General features: G+C 43.8%; 1 protein-coding gene and 1 long non-coding RNA gene across 3 annotated transcripts in view; one reads left to right on the plus strand and one right to left on the minus strand.

The window, feature by feature from the left end:
* C1H1orf198 (chromosome 1 C1orf198 homolog) overlaps positions 1–21,076 on the plus strand; it is a 35,676-nt gene that overhangs the window by 3,266 nt on the left and 11,334 nt on the right. For both annotated transcript variants that reach the window (XM_053298203.1, XM_053298214.1), the window contains exon 2: positions 8,683–8,733. In XM_053298203.1, the coding sequence (XP_053154178.1) occupies positions 8,683–8,733 (51 nt within the window). The remainder of the gene's footprint in view (positions 1–8,682; positions 8,734–21,076) is intronic.
* LOC128345771 (uncharacterized) overlaps positions 13,792–21,076 on the minus strand; it is a 28,803-nt gene continuing 21,518 nt past the window's right edge. The window contains exons 2-3 of the long non-coding RNA XR_008316644.1: positions 16,968–17,061; positions 13,792–13,995 (exon numbers count right to left, since the gene is read on the minus strand). This is a non-coding gene — a long non-coding RNA (uncharacterized LOC128345771). The remainder of the gene's footprint in view (positions 13,996–16,967; positions 17,062–21,076) is intronic.

The raw sequence follows: 21,076 nt of genomic DNA on the forward strand, positions 1-21,076 counted from the left end.
AATCAAAAGCTTATGTTATAATAAGATGCCCTAGATCCTGTTGTAGTGGTTGAACAGCAAATGCACCAGCTGGAGTGAATTAGATGGATTATTGACACAAGCATGAAAACTGGGACTAAAAAATAATACTAAAATATCAAAGAACAAAATGGAATAATTCAAGTATCTTAAAAATTCATCCAGAGAAATGAAATACATTTGCTAACAGCTAACTCATTTGGCAACAGATGGTAGGAAGTTATTCCCTCAATTCTAATTTTAGCACTGTTTACATTTGACTCAAGAAATCTGGCAATCCTTTTGTGCTTCTTCAAGAAAGTCTGGCGGTGTAATAATTGTGGATATTCTAAGTTCTGATGTGTTTAACAGACATCCTAAAATCTTGGTTAGATTTTCCACTGCTGCTGTAAAGCCAGGAAAAACAAGGGCATGGAAAATAAAATTTAATGGTCCGAAGTGCAAGTGTTTAGGCTTTGACAATGTTTGATATTTACGGCAAAGTCCTTCGAAAATGGAGCATGTCTCTGTAAAAAAATAAAAAATTGCCATTGCATGCCTGTTGAAAATGCAGCAACATAACTGCCTGTATATAATATAACAATATTAAGTGCATACAAACATTTATTTGGCGTTGCAGTAAGTAAGTATCCTAGCCTTGGTAAAACTACAACATCTGATGCTCTCAGATGTTGCATTGGGCTCTGAGAGAGCATCTCATTCTAGTTGGTGCTCCCATTACAGAGATGTGCACGGAACCGGTCCAGGGGCCCTTTATGGGCCTACGAACTGGTTTGAAGGATGGGTGGTTCCGCCAGTCCGACGCCGGGGGTGTGGCTCCTTAAGGGCGGGGGAGGGTGCATTTACCCCTCCCACCTCTTCCCCCACCCACAGGCGCTCCGTTATTTGCCAAAATCCATGGGGCGGCAGCGTACCTCCCTGCCGCCCCTTCCTCGTTGTTGGCCAGAAATCAGGAAGTACAATCTGCGTGTGTGCCTGCTGCCACGCGCATGCACACCTCACATGTCGCACGTCACACATGCGACGTGTGAGCGTGATGTGCGGCGGGCGCACACGTAGACTGGACTTCCTGATTTCTGGCCAACAACGGGGGAAAGGGCAGCAGGGAGGTCTGGCTTTTGCTGTCATCATTTATTCATTTATTTAAAATTTTATATCCCACTGCAAGTGTTCTCTAGGCAGCTTTCAATCCAATTAAAGTACAGGATAAAAGTACAAGCTATATTAAAACAGTTTGAGAGCAATGCTGCAGTTGAATTGCCAGAATAAATACAGAAACAGCAGTGACAGTTAATCAGGGAGGTCATTCACATGACTTTTGAGAGTGCTGGGGAAGGCAGGATAGCACCTACTTTCCCCCCAGATGATCTGGCATGATCCTGGGCTATGCGCCCACATGGCTGGCGCTTTTGCAAGCTGCACAGCGTTCTTGAGTCTGGGAAAATGCATCCCAGCCTCCAGATATCCCACAGTATACTGCAAGACAAGCGTGGTGCATTGAGTGATTCCGCCATGAATCACTAGGCGCCACCCTAGGCACCTGGCTGTGTCTGCTTGAGCTGCCTGCAGCCCGAGTATTCACACGACCCTTCACCTGGGTAAAAGGGTATGCTTGCGTCCTTTTACCCTGGCCAAGGGCTAGCCGGGAGGGCAGTGCTGGGATCAGCCTCAATCCTGGCACTTCACTGGAGCATCCCTGCCCACACCTGGGTAGGACTCATGTGAACAGCCTTGGAATCCTAGAACCCCCTTCCCTACCAGCTGAGTAGGCCCTGAGGGCCTCCTTGGGCAAGGGACTTCACCTGGAGTCTCCTGCTGCTAACAAGGTCCTTTCAGTCATTGGCGTTAACATCAGAAGGCAGAAGCATATGGTGAAGGACCTTTCCTGATGATGGCCCTTCTCCAAATGCTTCTGTCTTCTGATCTTAAGCTAGGTGGCTGAAAGAGCTTTGTCAGTGGCACTGGCCTGCTTGTGGTGCTCCTTGCCTTTTCTGCTGCCCCAAGTAAGTGATAACAATGTTAGAGTATTGGGCCCAGTGCAGCACCCCATTTGGAAACCTTCCTCCAGTGTAATGTGGAACCATTGATGAGCACTCCTGAGTGTGGTCTTCCAACCAGTGGCAAATCCACCCAGTTATCACCTAGCCCTCTGTAACTTTTCATGTTGGGGAACTGCCAACCTTCACCACCATTCCCATTCTGCTAAGTGAGCAAAGAGGCACCTTTTAAAAGTGGTGATTCTCTTTATTTCACAGGGGGAGAGCAGCTGGCCCTATCCATCCCCAGCCTCATCCATCTGTTGCTGCTCTCTGTCTTCCACCTTGCCTTCCCCTCTGACCTTCTTTCGGTCTAGTGCCCGGAGTCACTTGGGCGCCGGGAGTCCCATCACTGAACTGGTTCCTCCCCTGCCATTCAAGCTAGTAGAGAATCTAAGTGGTGTTGATTAACATTATAGATTCTATTCATATGGTTCATATCTAGGAATCCACATTGATTTATTATTGGTTAAGGGTTTTATATGTGAAAAGTATTAAACCTTGGGAAATTAAGGTTTTGACATGCAAGTCAACATGCATGTATTCGTAGGAACAATTGTAATCCACTTAGCCCATTTTCAATCTGTCTTTATAAAATTTCATTATTGGACTTCTGCTGTGCCTTTCATTGTCTCGATTAACCCTGCCTGCTCCTTCTATCCCAGAGGGGAAGGGAACGGACACCTTGCAACAGGAAATTCCTCATAACACTACCTCTCCTTGTACTGGGCTAGTAATGAAAAGGGGATGGAAATGCAAGAAAAAATGTTGAAAGGGTAGTAGAGTGCAGGAGATGCCATCTCTATTGGCTTTTCATTGCCAGGTGTGAGGGAGGTTGCAGAGTGCATGTCAGGTTAACTGGAGGAGGTGGGCATTTGCACGCATGTCCTTGGAAGTGATGGCTCTCGCCGCCGCCACCAACAAAAAAGGTGGGTGTATGTGTGGGGTGGCAGCATTTGACTTATTGTCTCAGGTGCACAGAGGTCTTGGGCGGCCACTGGTCCTTAGCAAGCAAGAAAATGCATTGGAAGTCCATGTAGTGTTTCAAACCTTTCAAGCTGTCTTTTCCTTAATGTTTTTTTCAATATTATCCAGAAATGTCTGTTATGTAATAGAGTTGCTACTGTAAGCCTTTTTGTTGCCAACAGAGAACTCTTTTGTGTTGATTTGAATAACAGAGCAGTTATTTGGCTGTTCAGTGCTGATGGAAGGTCAGATCTCTGCTTATGTCATTCACTGTCAGGAAAGAAAGATATCAGTGTTTGTCTTTCCCATTTGAAATTCTGACTCTTTTTTCCAGCAAGCTGCCTGGATGTTGCAGTTTGATGCATACTTTTATGTATTTGATACTTTGCAGCTGGCTGCTGAGGTTAGCTCTGTGACCAAAATCTTGTTTGTGGATGGCATTTTTGTGATGAGTTCAAATGTGCAGAAGCTCGCCGAGAGGCACGCCATCTCCTTAAAAATGCTGCAGGGAGAAGAAAAGCCTAATTTCTTGGTATCCATTGAAGGGAAGTGCTCCGTTTCTTGTATGTTGAAAGCAACAACAAAATCCATTTTGATGCTTTAAAGGATTTATTCTATTCTGTTTCTTTTTTATCTTAACTAGAACATTTAAAATATTGCCATTGCTTTTCTCCTATTTCAGATATGGTGTAAGAGTTTGCTAATCACTTGTCTCTCTTGTTGGATTTTAGTATACATCCAGTAAATAAATAGCCTTGGATCTCTAAGATTACTAGGAATTACCTTTTAAGATTACCACAAATGTGCCAAGTTGAGGACTGTAGAGGTACATAGAGAAGTGCTTGCTGTGGCTGCCTCCCCACTTTGGGATTCCCTTTTTCTAGACCGGGGTTCCCAACCTGTGGTACTCCAGATGCTGTTGAACTACAACTCCCATCATCCCTAACCACAATAAACTGTAGCTGGGGATGATGGGGTTGGGAACTCCTGTCCTAGACGCATGCCAAAGCCTGATTCTAGGTGTCTTCTGCAAATACTGTAAGTATCCTTTATTCAAGTGGACATTTGATGACCAGGAGTAGGATAAGGTAAGAGTTAGGTAATTGGGAATTTATGATTAATATATTATTACCCACCCACGCCTTTTGGGTTGGGGCAAGTTATAAATAAAATCAGTCAATCAATAGGTTATGTCTGAGGGCTTATTGTAGAAGTTCATGGAATATCTTTGCATTAAAGAGCATAGTTCGTGTGCAACTTCCCCTGTGTAAACACTGAGGAATCAGCGCACAAGAGCGGCAACTGTGAATCTGGGGCTTGGTCTCTAGAGAACAGAAATCATACACTGTTTTGTTGTTGTTTGAGAGTTGAAAACTTGGTAGGGGAGAATGGTAGCTAAAAGCCCTCGTGGTTATAACTGATAATATTTTACATCACATAAAGAAGCAGCATTGGCTGCATTCAGACATTGCACAAAACCAGAGTTACCGGCTAACCTGTAACTCCAGTTTCGTGCGATGTCTGAATGCGTGCAACCACGGCCCTGTAAGCAAACCACAGGGTTCAGTTTACTTCCCAAACTGGAATTTGGAGCTGGAATTACTGCTCAGTTTCACCGCTCTAAACATCTGTTAGAAGGGGCTGTTATGTTGTCGGCATGCATCTGCTGCTGTAATTGTGGTTACAGGTGATTGACCAGTGAGAGGCCAGCTTGGAGCAGCACCAACAGCGGTTATGCTCTAGGGCTTACCCAGCACTCCATGGTGTGTTCCCTGACTGAATGCCATGCGCCCCCTGCACACTTTACTACTTCTGCCTGCCAACAGGCACACCAGGCCCTGCTGCTCCTAATTAAAGGACCAGCAGCACTACCGGGGAGCACTGCTTGAAGTCTGCGATCCTTCCAGCAAAGGCAGTGGTAGGTCTGTGCTGGATGCGCTGGACCTATAGGAACGCCCCCCCGCCCGTGAGTGATTTCCTGGAGCTGTGAAGTCATGCCCACAGACTGGTACTGGCATGACTGTACAAGTCGGCAGAACCAAGCTTGGAGGACCAGAAAGTGGAAGGGGAAACTCTAACCTGCCTCTGGAGTTTCCCAAACTGGGAATGGGGGATTGTCTGTGATGCGACCCCCAGTTTAGAATGTTAACTGCAAACTGCAGTTCTAAGCCAGTTCCTGCGATGTCTGAATGTGGCCATTGTTTTGTATACTTAATGTGTCTTTTATGTTGAAAGCTGCTTTAGGGCTGCCTGGCAAAAAGTGGTTTATCGATTAAAAAAATAAATACAAATTGAATATTGGCGTGCAAAGAAAGCCACTTGCTGCACAGTAGTAGCTGAATACATGAGCCTTATTTGTTCCTATCATACCTGTAGAACTTTCTCGAATTGTCAAACTGAAGCCTTGCCTTCTGCTGTGAACCACACGGTCTGCACCTCTTTCTTAAACTCTCTCATTGCTAAGCTTCCAAAGTGGTGTGAAAAGCATTTCCATATGCCCATCACAATAATGCAGGAACTCTAGATCAGAGAAGTGTGGCATTTCCAATACTAAAAAATAAACTGAGAATGCCCTGACTCCGACAGTCCAGCAAAGCTAGTATAGTGAAAGGGTGAGTTGTATGCTGTTTTATGTCATTGGCAGCAGACAGCAGAAGTTATAACCTGCTTCCAGCTTTTTATTTGGAGCTCACATGCGAATGGCATGTGAGCTAGAAATAACCCAGATGGACTCCGCTTAGAAAGGCTAAAAACAAGGGGGAGAATGTTTTTACTTATTTAATCAAACAAATTTTGAAAGGAGCATCTGAGGTAATAAATATGGAATGAGGGCTCTCTTTAATGTCTGTATAAATCAATAATCCCTCACAATTTTTGAGTGTTATAAAGTTCTCCAGTATAAAATGAAATGGCATATGTCTGTTTAGATATCAACTAAAGTACAAAGTAGGTATATTGTAATAACACTGTTGTTGAAACTCGGGTATCTCAGCTTTCATCAAATTGTGGATTCATTCTGCAAGACGGTATTCATAGTGAAATCCTATATCTCACAGAAGTTGTGTTGTATGGAGTACTTCTCATCATTTGTAACTCTTGTCAATCTTTACTTGTTAGCTGATTTAAAAATGGAAATATTGTAACGTACTTCAGTTTTATGCATTAAAGTCCATTGTACAATTCCAACTTCAGGAGTTTAAAAGTGGCTGTGCTTATTTGTGCATAAATAAGAGAGGTGTTGGAGAGACAGGGCTGTAATAATGGGTGACTTTAATTATCCTCACATACACTGGGCAAACTCATGTGTGGGTATTGACAGAGAGGCCAAATTTCTAGATGTGCTAAATGATTGTGCCTTAGAACAGCTGGTTGCAGAACCCAACCAGAAAGAATGCGACCTTGGACTTAATCCTGAGTGGTGTCCAGGACCTGGTGCAAGATTTCAGAGGAATCTTGGGGAACAGCGGCCATAGTGTGATCCAGTTCAACTTATGTGTGAGTGAAGCATTGCCAAGGAAGTCCAACACAGATGTGTTGCACTTCAGAAGAGGAAACTGGTAAAAAATAAGCTGAAAGGGGAAGTCAGGTTCAAATCACTCCAGAAAACGTGGAACTTATTGAAAACTACAATAATAGCTCAGTCGGAATGTATACCAAGAAGGAGGAAAGGTACCACCAAGTTCAGGAGGACACTAGCATGGCTGACAAGTAGAGTTGGGGAAGCTATAAAAGGGAAGGGGTGCCTCTGGGTACCAGTTGTGGGGGAGTAACAGCAGGAGAGAGGGCATGCCCTGCCTGTGGCTTCCAGCAGCATCTGGTGGGCCACCGTGTGAAACGGGATGCTGGACTAGATGGGCCTTGGGCCTGATCCAGCAGGGCTGTTCTTATGTTCTTATGAAGGTCTTCCTTCAGAAAATGGAAGTCCTGCCCCAAAGAAGAGAACAGAAAGGAACATCAGCTCTGGCAAAATAAATGCAATGAGCCAATAAAGGATGCAAAAAGCGAGTTGAGGAGCATATCGCTAGAAGTATCAAGGGGAATAACACAAACATTTGTTAAATATATTAGAAGCAGAAAACTTGCCATGAAGGCAGTTGGATCCTTAGATGATGAAGGCATGAAAGGGATTATTAAAGAGATTACGAAGAAGCTGAATGAGGGTTTTTTTGCATCTGTCTTCACAGCAGGGATCCGGGAAACTAGAGGCCAGTTAGCTTAACTTCTGTGCTGGATAAATGAATGGAAAGCGTACTTAAGGACCAAATTGTTAAACATACAATTTGGTCCTTAAGGAGAACCAGCATGGCTTCTGCAAGGGCAAGTCTTGCCTCACTTACCTTTTTGGAGGTTTTTAGAGAGTGTCAACAGGCATGTGGATAAAGGTGATCAGATTAACATAGTATATTTGGACTTTGAAAAAACTCCTGACAAAGTTTCCCACCAAAGGCTCTTGAGAAGAATTAGCAGTCATGGTATAGGGGGTCAGGTTCATGTGTGAATTGATAACCTCTTGAAGGACTGGAAACAGAGGGTAGGAATAAATGAGCAGTTTTCACAATGGAAGTAAGAAGTAAGTACCAGTGCTCTAACTTGTTCATAAATGATCTAGAAGTTGGGGTAAGCAGTGAAGTGGCCAAATCTTCAGATGACACTAAACCATTTAGGGTAGTGAAATCCAAAAGAGATTGTGAGGAGCTCCAAAAGGATCTCTCCAAATTGGGTGAGTGGGCGACAAAATGGCAAATGCGATTCAGTGTTGGCAAGTGTAAAGTGGTGCATATTGGGATGAAAAACCCCAACTTCAAGTGTACGTTGATGAGATCTGAGCTGTCGGTGACTGACCAGGAAAGGGATCTTGGAGTCATGGTGGACAGCTCATTGAAAGTGTAGACTCAGCGCGTGGCAGTGGCGAGAAAGGCTAATTCCATGCCAGGGATCATTAGGAAGAAGATTGGAAATAGTAGCATTTTTATTATAATGCCCTTATTAAAAAAAAAAAAAAAAACCTATGGTGCTACCACATTTGGAGTACTGCATACAGTTCTGGTCACTGTATCTTAAGCAGGACATTGTAGAACTGGAAAAGGTACAGAAGAGGGCAACCAAGATGGTCAGGGGCCTGGAGCATCTTCCTTCTGAGGCAAGGCTACAGTATCTGGGGCTTTTTAGTTTGGAAAAGAGGCATCTACAGGGCGACATGATAGAGGTGTATACAACTATGCATGGAGTAGAGAGAGTGGACAGAGAAAAATTTTTCTCCCTCTCTCAACACTAGAGATAGGGGTCATCCCATGAAACTGAAGCCCAGAAAGTTTAGTACCAACAAAAAGAGGTACTCTTTCACACAACACATAATTGCCACTATGTGGTAATGGCCACTAGCTTGTGTGGCTTAGAAAGGGGCTTATACAAATTCATGGAGGACAGGTCCATCAATGGCTGCTAGTCTCTGGTGGCTTTAGGCCCATTCCAGTTTCCATAGCAAGATACCTCTAAATACTAATAAGAAGGCATGCTCTCAACCTCTTGCCTGTTAGCTTCTCAGAGGTATCTTGTGTGAAACAAGCACTGTATGAAATAGGATTCTGGACTAGATAGGCCTTGGGCCTGATCCAGCAGGGCTTTTCTTATGTTCTTAACTTATTCTTCAATTTCATTTCAGGATATAACCTGGCAAGATGAACACTCCGCTCCTTTTTCCTGGGAAACCAAGGTAATTAGACTAAGTTATCTTATGATGTCACCTTCAGACTTTTACTAATTGGTGTAAATCGACTTCCATTCATTTGCGCCAAGGTCGGGTTATACCACCCAGATGCTTTAAAAGGGATTCAGAATAGAAAGCAACTCTTTGTTGGAGAGAATGTGTGGGCCTCTAGTACTGTATGAGTTCAATAAATACAGCTTCTTATAACACTTAACTGCTTGGAAACGCATGTAAGCTGTCTTGAGCTCTATGCAAAAGAAAGATGGAGGTTAAATGCAATGAATAAAGATGAATACATTTTCAAAATTAAAAACGAAGCCTAAAGGTGATGTTTATAGTGCCTGACTCGTAATATTGCATCACAGTACTTTGTGCTACTGTGACAGTAATATATGCTATTTAGAAATAGTACTGTATAATATAGCCAATGATAATATCACTTCAATTGCTATGACATAGGGGCTAAGGGTGTGTGATCTGTGAACCAGCAAGTTCCTAGTTTGGACTTGTTTCTGCCATCAATTCATTTGCTTTAGTCAAGCTCCTAGTCTCTTGGCCTCAGCCATTCGCCCGCCCTGCAACTAGAATTGTACTGCTTTGCCTGATAGCTCTATTGTAAGGATTGCTGAGATAATTAGTGTGAAGAGTGTTGGACCATCAGCCTGGTGTTCCATATTTTTGCTTTCCATGGTGACTGTAGCTCTACCATCTAGTGAACATGATGAGCTCCAACCTTCCTCCCAACTTTGGAGCAGGAGAAATGGGCAGGGATCGTCCCAACAGTTGTGTCGTGATCTCTGCCTGTTCCCCAGCTCCTGTGCTGTGGGGAAGGTTGGGTGTGGTTTGGCTGGAGTTACTTGACCACGCAGGACCAAATAAGCAAACCTGTACCCTCCAGTTCCTGCTCTTGAGTGGGAAAGGGTTATAGTGTGGGGAGCTTCTGTGGCAGGCCTCCACAATTTTGGCTTGATGGCAAAGGCCAAGTCACAATTGTTTGCCCTCACAGAAAGCATGATATAAATGTGAAGTATATTGTGGTTGTCCAGTGTTACCGCTAAAAAGCCATTGTTAGGGGTGAGGATGGTTTTCCTCTCTTTAGTTCTAGGAGGAAAGAGTTCCTTTTGTTTAAAGTGCTGTGTAACAGAGTTCATAGATACTCTAGATTAGAAAGATCTTTCTCAAATGTAACTGTAATTTACTTCATTCCTTTCAAAGAAGAAAATAATCTTGGTATTATGGTTGTGGGTTTTAAAATGGAAAATAAAAGTGTTCTGTTAACATCTTTTTTGCGGTCACTCCTACAAAGCTTTTTTCCTAAATCAATAAAAATCTGGGACAAATTTATAAATATGCACTGACAGGAGGAGGTACCTAGAATGCCAGCAAATAATTCATAAGAACGAGTTTACTCCAGTGGGATCTGTTCTTGGGAAAAATTAGTTCCTTGATAGAAAAGAGATTCTAGCTTTGTTTAGACCTCTGTACACTCATACAACATAATGTCTGTACTCTCATACATGTTTTTGTGTGAATGACTGTACCTGTGTTCATTTTCAAAGTAAACCTGGGTACAGGCCCCTCAGATGCATGGTACAGATAAGAATTGTACTGTTGTACCTGTATTTAACATAGTGTATGAATAACTTCCTGTATACAGACCTGTATCTGTGTACACCAGGGATTCTCAAACTTGGGTCCTCAGGTGTTATTGGACTTCAACTCCCATAATCCCCAGCCTCAGTGGCCTTTGGTTGGGGATTATGGGAGCTGAAGTCCAATAACACCTGAGGACCCAAGTTTGAGAATCACTGGACACTATATAACTGTTGTATGAGTGCTGAACATATGTGTGAATAGGGCTACTGTGTGAGTGTCCATGTGTGGTTGCCAGGTCATAATCTGGGGAATGCATGTGTAGCTTTAAATCAGGCCTGCTCAACTTAGCCCCACCCCAGCTGTTCTTAGACTACAACTTCCATAATCCCTAGCCACAGTGGCTTATAGCCAAGGATTATGGGAGTTGTAGGCCAACAGAGCTGAAGTTGAACAGCCCTGTTTTAAATTCTCTGATGTAACTAGAAAGGCTGTAGCTGATGCTCCCTATCTCACTCCTGTCCCTGCCCTGCTCTTCTTGTTATCAGGCTTTGAGGTGGGCTGTATAAGGGTGGAGAGAAACACAAGGCTTCATGGGACTAGGAAATTTAAAGCACTAGGCACATTCTTCAGGTTTCAAGCTTCCAGTCCAGCTTCTTTGCAGATATTTTCATATAACTCTCATGTGGCTGTGGAAAACTCAGCTCCACATTTCTTACCCATGTAGAGAGAACTTCCTGTTAATGTACAGAGATTTATAGTGCTTGTGTGTGCATGAGCACACATGTGGCAAGCCAAGATGATTACACAAAGCATCATTCTCCCTCTGGATGGTTAAATTCTGGAGTGTTCAGGGCTGTCAGTTCCAAGCAGATTTTGACTTAACATTTGTGGTGGTGTTGAAGACAGGATGTCACTATAAATTCCAGCAGTGGGGCGGTTTTGCATGGAGGAGTCTGTCTGGCTGCTGCAGTCTCTGTCAAAGGTTTGCCACGTAGCACAACTGTGTAAAGTGTTTGAACCAGGGCCAGCAGTGAAGGCAAAGGACTGGTGTGGCAACTTTCTATATGGTGAGCCACATTTTTTATGCATTTGCGTGGAGATGCTGCCACACAGAAAACACTTGGACATTGTGATTGTAAGAGCTTTACTGCTACTCGAGATCCTGATATTTCTTTACTTGGACTTGTAAATGGCCACTTATTTGGCTGCCTCTGGTGTATTAAAAATAAATTTAATAAATTTAAAAAATACAGGGAAGCTTTTGTAAACTGGAAGAGAGCGATGTTTGTGTTTTTCTTTTCTTTCAAGTCATCAAATGTGCCACAGATGACATGGGGTATGAAGTTCATATCTGTGTTCCCAAGAAGCAGTCATTTTTTTTTTTTAGTAATAAAATACTTCTATGCTGTGCATAGCATACTGCCAATTTGGAAGGAAGCTGAAATTGCTGCTGAAGTAAACGACTGCTGTGTAAAAAGGTAGATGCGAACAATCATACCTTATGGTGCTTGGAAGAACCTGGGAGATTGTTGTGGCTCTCTTGAGTAGAAGCAGTATGTTGATTATTTTGAACATACCCAAATCCAGCTCCCCCGAGGTCAGCCATGGCAGCTTCCTTATCTTTTTCACAGCTGTTTGCTTATCTTTTTGACTCTTGTGCAGAGCTCATTTTATCTTAAAGTGGACATAAGGAACTCCTGCTTGTCAGGCTGCGTTCCTTTGTTGTTCTGACTTTCATAAGAAGCAATGTATGTGTACGACGAACGCTGTTTTCCTTCCTCTCTTCTGCTTGAATTGAATGTATTTTGCTGGAGGATGGAAATGACACAACCTATCTCAAGTTTTAGAGGCAAACTACACCTTACAAGCAGTTGCATACTGCTCTCCCCCCTCCCACCCTGACAGTTTAGTTTTAACCGAGAAGCAACCTCAGAGGCTGTGATTAGGAACAGAAACGCACATAGCAGGGGGAGGGGTGGGGCTGCTTAACCCTTCCCCTTTTGTGCTCTTTGCTGGTATTCTACTTATTTGAGTACTCCCATAGCTTTTGACAAGAAGCTGTATGATTCTAAGACGGGGTTGGGAGTAACAAGTCACAGTGCCAGAGAAATAATTACTTGCAGCTTTCCATATTCTGGTAGCTTGATCATGTTGCTAAACCAACAGTTTGAAAATAGGGCTGGCTAAAGAGAGTTCTTTGCTATTAAATATTGCCCTCAAAACACCTGGTTATCAGTAGGAGGGAGAGAGAGAGAACCATAGTTTAGTGGATGAGCATATTCAGGAGGTCCTTGGGTTCAATTGCTTGGATTTCCATGTAGGCCTGGAAGAGGCTTCTCTCTGAAAGGCTGCTGCTAGTCAGTTTAGACAAAACTGAATTACATGAACAAATAGTCTATGGTACTATATATGATAACATACGTTCATATGACAGCTATCCAAACATTGGGGAGAACCTTCTCATAGACTGAAGACATTTAAAGAAGAGATGAATGACATGTTGGGGGTAAAGCTGAAATTCGGGCTCTTCCTAAAATTTTGGGGCATAGCTCAGTGTTAGAGCCTGTGGTTAGAATTCAGAAGGTTCCAAGTTCAGTCCACACCCAAGACTTTGAAGACCCAGTGCTAGTTGGATAGTGCTGGACTTGGTAGTTTGAAGATGAAGCAGATTTACATAAGCTATCTGTGGAATTTTAGCTTACCTCTGACACCTTGGAGTCGGAAAACCATGTGTAGTGTAATTCTGTGACCAAGCATTCGTGTTGAAAACAAATGGAAAACAAGACACTCTGGTGGCTCAAATCAATGTTGTACATAGTGTAGTCTTCAGGTTTCAAAGTGTAATCATAATATGGTTTGAGACCTGACTCCCTCTAAAGCACAGTCTCCTCCTGTATATATCTGCCTGTTCTTCATCTGGAGCCCTGCCCCAAGTGTCTTTGTCATTAGAGGAAGGCATCCACTTGGAGCAAGGCTTTTTCCGTGGTGGTACCAACCTTGTGGAACACCCTCCAATTGGAGGTTTGTGTGGCCCCCATGTTGTGCTCCTAGAGATGGTAAGTCAAAATGTGACTTTTTTGTTTGTGTGAAGAGGGGAGAACTTCTCATGTTGGAATTACAGGTTTTAATTTTGTTGTTGATTATATGCTTATCTTTTGTTAGCTGCTTTGAGTTGCCTGTGGCAAGAAAGGTGGGATACAGATGTTTTAGAATAAAATGAAATAAATATTGAGTGTCAGCCATGCAGATCTGCCCCCATCATGTGGTGTGTCTCCATGCCATCACCAGTCATTCTTAGTGGTGGCTTACATCAGCATGGAGACATTGATAACGTACATTGGTGTCTGCTCTGTATGGCAGATGGGAACACAAGACCATTTCATGGCGTGTGGAGACAGTTTGAAGTGCCTGGCAGCTGTATCTTCCAAAGCAGTTCTTCAGTTTGCAAGGGTATGAATCTGTGGCTGCAGATCATCATCCTCTCCTCACCTCAGTGCTTATCATTGGCACATGGAAGCAGAGTTCAGCGTGTGGCTGAGAATGGAACATCCAGTTCGATTTCTGGATCAGAATGCAGTTGCAATGTCACCGGGGTTACTGTTCTGAGACTGTGGCTCAAGCTACTGAATTGTTCAAGTTCCCCAAGGGACCAGAAGATGGGACTCTTCATAGCTGTGACAAACAGAACATACGTGAACATGGAATTAGCAGCAAGTTGGAAGCCATTTTGTGTATGGTGTCTGTGCTACTTGGCCATCTTGGTTTTGTGTGTGGGTTGTAAGATGCAGAATCTTGTTGTGCTTTCAGGGTCCGCCCCCCGCTCCCACCGTTGTTTGGGATTTTAAAAATAAACTAATGAAGGATTTTCTGTTCTCCTATTTTCTTCTTTCCATCTCTCAGTGTAATAGGCTGAAACAGAATGTTGTTCTCCAATTCTGTAGCTGTAGGTTCATATTTTCTCCCACTTGAATTGAACAGGACATTTGCTTCTTGATATATTAGGTTGCGCTTAAAGTTGGGTTTTTGTTTTTTGTAAACCCTCACCCTGCAGGCTTTATTTCAGTGTTTATACTTTCTTTGACTTTGAGGTTGCATGCCAGGCCCAACGGCTTGTCTTGGCTTTGCATGCTATCTGTTTAACGGAATACTGCACATTCCCAACCAATGAATAAGATATAAAAATAACTCTATGGATTCTTGTGGTCTTTTCTGTTTTTAGAACAGGCTTTGAGAGCTAAGAACCAGCTTGATGCAATGTGATGGGGTCAGTCTTGTAATTTAATTCTTTCATGGTTTTGCTGGTGGCCTTTGCCTCCATGGGCAACGAAGGGAGAGCTATGCAGGGGGCACCTCGGGGAGAGTCGTGGTTCAGCTTGTGTAATCTCCCTTCTGGTCTGGGGCTCGTGCTGCTTTGGGTCTAGTGCAGGCCTGCTCAACTTTGCCCCCCGCCCCAGCTATTTTTGGTTTAAGTGCTGTCAAGTCGTTGTCGACTCTTAGCAACCACATGGATTCTCTCCAGGATGATCTGTCTTCAACTTAGCCTTTCAGGTCTCTCAGTGGTGCATTCTTTGCTGTCATAATCAACTACAATTGGACTACAATTCCCATAATTCCCAGCCACAGTGGCCAATAGCCAGGGATTATGAGAACTGTAGACCAACATCTGCAGATGGGCCAAAGTTAAGCAATCCTGGTCTAGTGGCACTAGAAGGGAGATGGAGAGCTGCATGTGCAGCTCCACCCTTGCCAGGCGGCAACTGTGGTAGCTGTACAGGGGGCTGTGTTTGGTAGTGGCAGCAGTAGTGAGATACAGAGGAAGGGGGAAAATATGGAGTGGTTTGGGCATAGGAGAGCTCTTCCCCTGCTCCAAGTAGTAATTCAGCTTGGCAATACAGTGTTAGGAACGTCTAACAATAGCTTTTGAAATATCTTTAGCAACTATAGCTCCAAGCGTTTTATGGCTACACTGAAATTTTTGAGGTATTGTGGTGGGGTTTCCCACCCCACAGAGCCCTATCACCAGTTATTTTTCTTAAAGTTTTAAGTCCTTGAAATTCAGAACACTGAACACAGTTCAGAGAAAACTAATTGCTCCTAAAATCCCTGTGACTGTTCTCCATTTCCCTACCCCTGATCCACCACTTCAGGATTAAATTAGATAAGCTGATGTAGCATAGTGGCCAGGAAACTGGCAGTGCAACCCTATGCATGTTTATTCCAAATTAACTCCTACTCTTCAGTGGCACTTATTCCTGAGTAAATGTGCATAGGCTGGTACTGTTAGCTGTGAATCAGGAATTCCCTGTGAACAAATTGTGGCCTTGAGTAAAGAACCCTCTTGGCCTTTGATTCCCATGGGGAAATTAATACTGACCTTCCTTTATGGGGTTGTTGTGGAACAAGGATTGCAATGGAGAGGAAATGCTTTGAATATTTGAAGGAGCTGTTTCAATGCGTCCTTCTTTTTAACTGTCAGAACAGCACACTAAAAATGGCAAATATTTCTGCTTTACTACTGCTTATGAAGTGTAAAATTTGAGTTGGAATCCTATGGCAGGCAGAGAAACATCATCTTGGCATACTAGGCAAAGTAACACGGATGGGGAAAAATTCTGCCATTTTGGAAAGTGAAGAACTGTGGTGCGGTGTGGCAGGAAGCCTGGTGCAGAATTGGACACAGTCTTCTTTTTTGGAGCTGTAGCTTTTATGTTCTGATCAGATGGTTTGGGATGTAAAACCTCCCAGAAATTTAGGATGCGAGAATGGATTTTTTAAGTTATTAAAACTAAACTAGTTCTTAAAGGGAAAATTTGAAATTGAAGTGAGGCTTTCAGGGGGAACATGTAAAATTTGACAACAGGACACTAATAACTCTTTTTCTGTTGCTGCTGTGCTGGAGGATATTTGGCTGTGAATCTTTAAGGGAAGAAGGTGCTGTTGGATGGGTAGAAGTAAATAAAAGACTGGACTGAAATGGGCCACTGAGAGGCCCTTCTAGTTCTGTAGCGACTAAATGGTTTCCTTGTAGAGAGCCACTTACCTGTGGAAAGTTCATCCAGAAGCATCCCTTCTCTTTGGCTCCCCCCCCCTCCAACCCACCGCCAACCAGTTTCCCCTGTGCTGGAGCTTATCAGAATGGGTTGTGGACTGAGCATTTTCAAGACAGGGCCAGATAATGTGATACTCATTTTTTGTTGCCAGGAGGCGCCATAGCCCAGTTCCGGTCCTGTCCTGCTCAAGTTCACAGGTCTTGAAATGAGCTCTTCAGCATCTTAAAATGTTTGCAGGCTAGTTTCTATTTCTTGTATTGGCATTTTCCTTCTATCTTGCTTTACCTCCCTCACCCCCGAAATTGTGCAAGGGCGGGAAGGGAATTATTTATGTGTTACATTCCCAAATTGCCTTTTTTATTTCTAATTTGGCTAATTGGTGTTTAGTTTCACTTTTGATTTGCTGCACTGGAGGCCATTCCACTTTCAGAATGGGCCTTTTTTGTTCCATTCAGGAGAAGGGACACTAGTCGCAAAAGGAGGGTGCACCACGCATCCTCCTCTGAGGACCAGCCACCTCCACCTAAGTGCCTACATATGCAACCAACAGTGCCTGTCCTTCGTGCTATACCCCTAGTGTTGACCCCGCCTTACCTGTATTGCCTCAACCACTGCTGATTCTACCACATCCATCTGGGAACCCGATCTTGCCAAGGTCAGATTTTGAATACTCTTACCTCGCAGGTGTCTGATAGGGAGGAAGGAGAGTTATCTGAGGAAGAGGTCACACAACCAGTACCCATCTCCTCCTGTCTAGTCCCAGCCATAGATTTTGAAGTCTTTCTTACTAAGGCTAAGAGGACTATTTATGATGTTACTCCTATTGAGGAATTGCAGCCCTCAACAGAATTGGAACAAAGTGTCTTCCCTTCCTCCTCCACCCCTTCTGCCACCTCCCCACCATGTTTCATAAGGTCATGCTAGCAGAGTGGGAAAGACCCATCTTCTTTAAGCCAGTGGGGGTCTGCCCCAAGGAACTTCCACAATATGTTATGTCACTTCTAGTGGTTCCTTACATTGAAGCCCTTGTGGCACAACTTGTATCTGGCTCTGTTCTGAATTCTGAGGGGCAGGAACAACTCAAAATACCTGAAGATAGAGTGCGATCTACTCCTCAGAAAAGCTCATGAGGCATCCGCCACGGTCAGCAAGGCAACAGCCATGAAATAGATCTTTGCCAGAGCATCAATCCTTTGGGCGAAAGCACTGTCATTGCTTATTCTACCTGAAAACACCAAACTCCGCCAAGGCCTCAATAAGATGGTGAAAGCAGCTACTCTTATGATGGACTCCAGCTTGGATTGCATACAACATTCTTCAAGTGAAATAGGTTCTGGAGTCATGGTCCACAGATCTCTCTGGCTAAAGAACTGGAATGTGGATGCTAAACCCAAACTAGCACCTAGATATTTTCATTTTTCAGGAGCCGACATATTCGGATGCTCCCTAGACCCTATCCTAGTGGAGACCAGGGACAAGGAGGCGATGCCATCAGTGTGCAAGGACTCCCACAGGCCTTTTCACTCTCCAAACCTTTCCTTTTGTTCCCATGAGCAATTCCAGGGAGCACTATCCAACCAGCCCAGCGAATATAGGGATAATAGCAACAATAACAACTTCAGGAGTTTCAGATGCTCCCAGTGGAGATAGTACTACAGAGACCCCTCCAGATCACAAGCACTTTGCTCCTTCGTCTCCACTGCACCCTACAAAATAAAAAACAATGACTCACATCCTGTGGGAGGCAGGCTCTTAGAGTTCACCACCACATGGGTGTCCGCCACTCAAGACCAATGGGTGCCAGATATATTCTCCAGGGGCTATTCTCTCGACTTCATACATGCCCCACGGGACCACTACATCCAGAAACTCAGGCAAATACCTCAAAATGACTCAAGCCATTCAGCATACTGCAAATTTGGGCCATCAAACCAGTAACATTGGCAGAAACATGTCTAGGCATCTACTTTATTTTATTTCTTGTGCCCAAGAAAGATGGCTCCTGGAGAGTGGTACTCAACCTCAAGAGGCACGATGACAACTACTGCAACTACAGCAACTAGATAGAGAGACTGACTGACTCTTCACACCATCAAGGAGGCAACGACATCAGTGGATCTCTGAGACCTACCTCCATATCCCCATCCTCCCGGCCCACAGGAGGTTTCTCAGATTCTCATATGACCAAAAACACTACCAATACTAAGCACTCTCATTTGGCCTATCATCGGCCCCTCAGGTCTTTATAAAGGCCATTATGACATTAATTGCACACCTCCGCCTCCAGGGTACTCACATACACCCATGATCTTTTGATCAGATCAGCCTCCTTGCATCAAGCCCAAAGAGACATATACAGCACTCTCCAGTGCTTCTGGAGGACATAGCTCCCACTCTCAGGACTTAATGCCACCCTCCTTATGTCCGTCACCATCCCATTCTAGGGAAACTCTTAATTACCAGTCTGTTCCAGAATTATGGCACATTCCACTCGAAGCACAGCTACCTCAGCAGCCTTGGCGGCACACACCCCTCTGATAGATATTTGTAAAGCAGCTACATGCTCTCTTGTTACTCCCTTCATTTGGCATTACAAAATAGCCTCTGTCTCTCACCCCAAGTAGCCTTTGGTCATCGGGTCTTACAACAGATAGTCTAGAGCAGTGATTCTCAAACTTGGGTCCTCAGGTGTTATTGGACTTCAACTCCCATAATCCCCAACCAAAGGCCACTGAGGCTGGGGATTATGGGAGTTGAAGTCCAATAACACCTGCGGACCCAAGTTTGAGAATCCCTGGTCTAGAGTATACATCCTTCCCACCCGCTTTCTCAGACCACTTGAGCATGTCCCATTCTCATGAGCTCCAGCACAGGGGGGAAAAGAACACTGGACTTACCATGAAGGGTTCTTTTTCCCTGTGACGAGCTCATCAGGCCCACCCGCAGATGTGTATATGGTTTTTCTGGTTTGGGAAGTCTATCAGTTTTTGGGTAGAAACAGGTCTCGGGGTACTACAGTGTTAGTATACACCTCTATGTTCTCTTGTTTGTATTGTTCTGGTTGTTAGCATGTTGCCTTCCTAGGCTTTATCTCTCTTTCTACATATGCCTCATCTATCACTCTCTGTCTATCAATTTATCTATCTAACTATCTATCTGTTTGTTTGCTTGTTTGTTTATGCATTTATATCCCACTCGTCCTCCAAGGAGCCCAGAGTGGTGTACATGGTTATGTTATGAGCTACAGAGCCCCTGGTGGCGCAGTGGTAAAACTGCCGCCCTGTAACCAGAAGGTTATAAGTTCGATCCTGACCAGGGGCTCAAGGTTGACTCAGCCTTCCATCCTTCCGAGGTCGGTAAAATGAGTACCCAGAATGTTGGGGGGCAATATGCTAAATCATTGTAAACCGCTTAGAGAGCTTCCAGCTATAGAGCGGTATATAAATGTAAGTGCTATTGCTATTGCTATTTATCCTCACAACAGCCTTGTGAGGTTGGCTAGAGAGATAAGTGATTGGTCCATATGCCACACACAGTCCAGGAACTGGGGCTATAGCGCCTCCTGGCAACAGGAAACTAGTATCACATGATCCGGCCCTGTCTCGAGCATGCTCAGTCCACAACCCATTCTGATGAGCTACAGTCACAGGGGAAAAGAACCCTTCACCGTAAGTCCAATGTTCCTTTCTCTCCTGCTAGAGAGAGAGAGAATGCAAATTAAGCAAGCTGTCCTTTTGGGATTAGTTGTGTGTGTCGGGTTGTGGTGCAAGAGGGGCAACCTCTATGTTTTTATTTAAAAGACTGGGTCTTTTATTGATGGAGGAACTCCTAGAAATGCGTGTTGCCTATAGCAAGTATATGTGCCTGTATCTTAATGTACATTTGTCTTGAATGATAACACTGCACAAGTCCAAAACTAAAATTCCTCGGATGGATGCTAACTGTATGTTTTTCTTTTGGAGTGAGGGCGTCTGTACAGTGTTCAAAGATGCACAGACATCCTCACTCCACAACACAAAAGTACATCTAGCAACCATTCATGGAAGTTTAGCTTTGTCTTGAATTTCGGAACTGAAGTTCATTGATCAGTGCTTCCTCAGCATTTTATGTATTTATTTATTGTTAAATTTTTATACCGCCTTTCATTAAAATAATCTCTAGGCGGTTTACAAGACATTTAAAACAATATAAAACAATAAAAACTGCACAATAAAAATTACATTTGAAATAATAAAATACAAATCTAATTAAAAGTTTTAAAAACATGTACAGTTGTCCCTCTCCAACTGCAGGTTGCCCAATTGCGGATTTGAGTATCAGTGACTGGGAAATTGTCACCAGTTTCACCAACCACGACCCGAGTATCCGTGGTTTGGCGTTTTGTTTTTAATTTGGGGGGCCATTTCTGGGGGGAGGGGTCAGGGGGAAATTCTTTCTGGTTTTTAAACCTTTTTTTCAGCCTTTCCGTGACCGTAATTCCCCTAACCCCCTGTGTCCAATGCTTTCCTTGCTTGCCAACTGCAAGGTTTTCCAGGAAGGGAACCCTCACGGTTGGCAAGGGACGACTGTACAATATAACCATAAGATACAAAGCAGCAGCAACATGACACTCAAATAAAAGCCTGGGTAAAAAAGCCAATATTTTACTTGATTTCTAAAAACAGTGATGGAGACAGGGGAGTGGATGCCCATCGGGAGAGCAT

Source organism: Hemicordylus capensis, chromosome 1 (assembly GCF_027244095.1).
Source record: "Hemicordylus capensis ecotype Gifberg chromosome 1, rHemCap1.1.pri, whole genome shotgun sequence".
NCBI lineage: Eukaryota > Metazoa > Chordata > Lepidosauria > Squamata > Cordylidae > Hemicordylus > Hemicordylus capensis.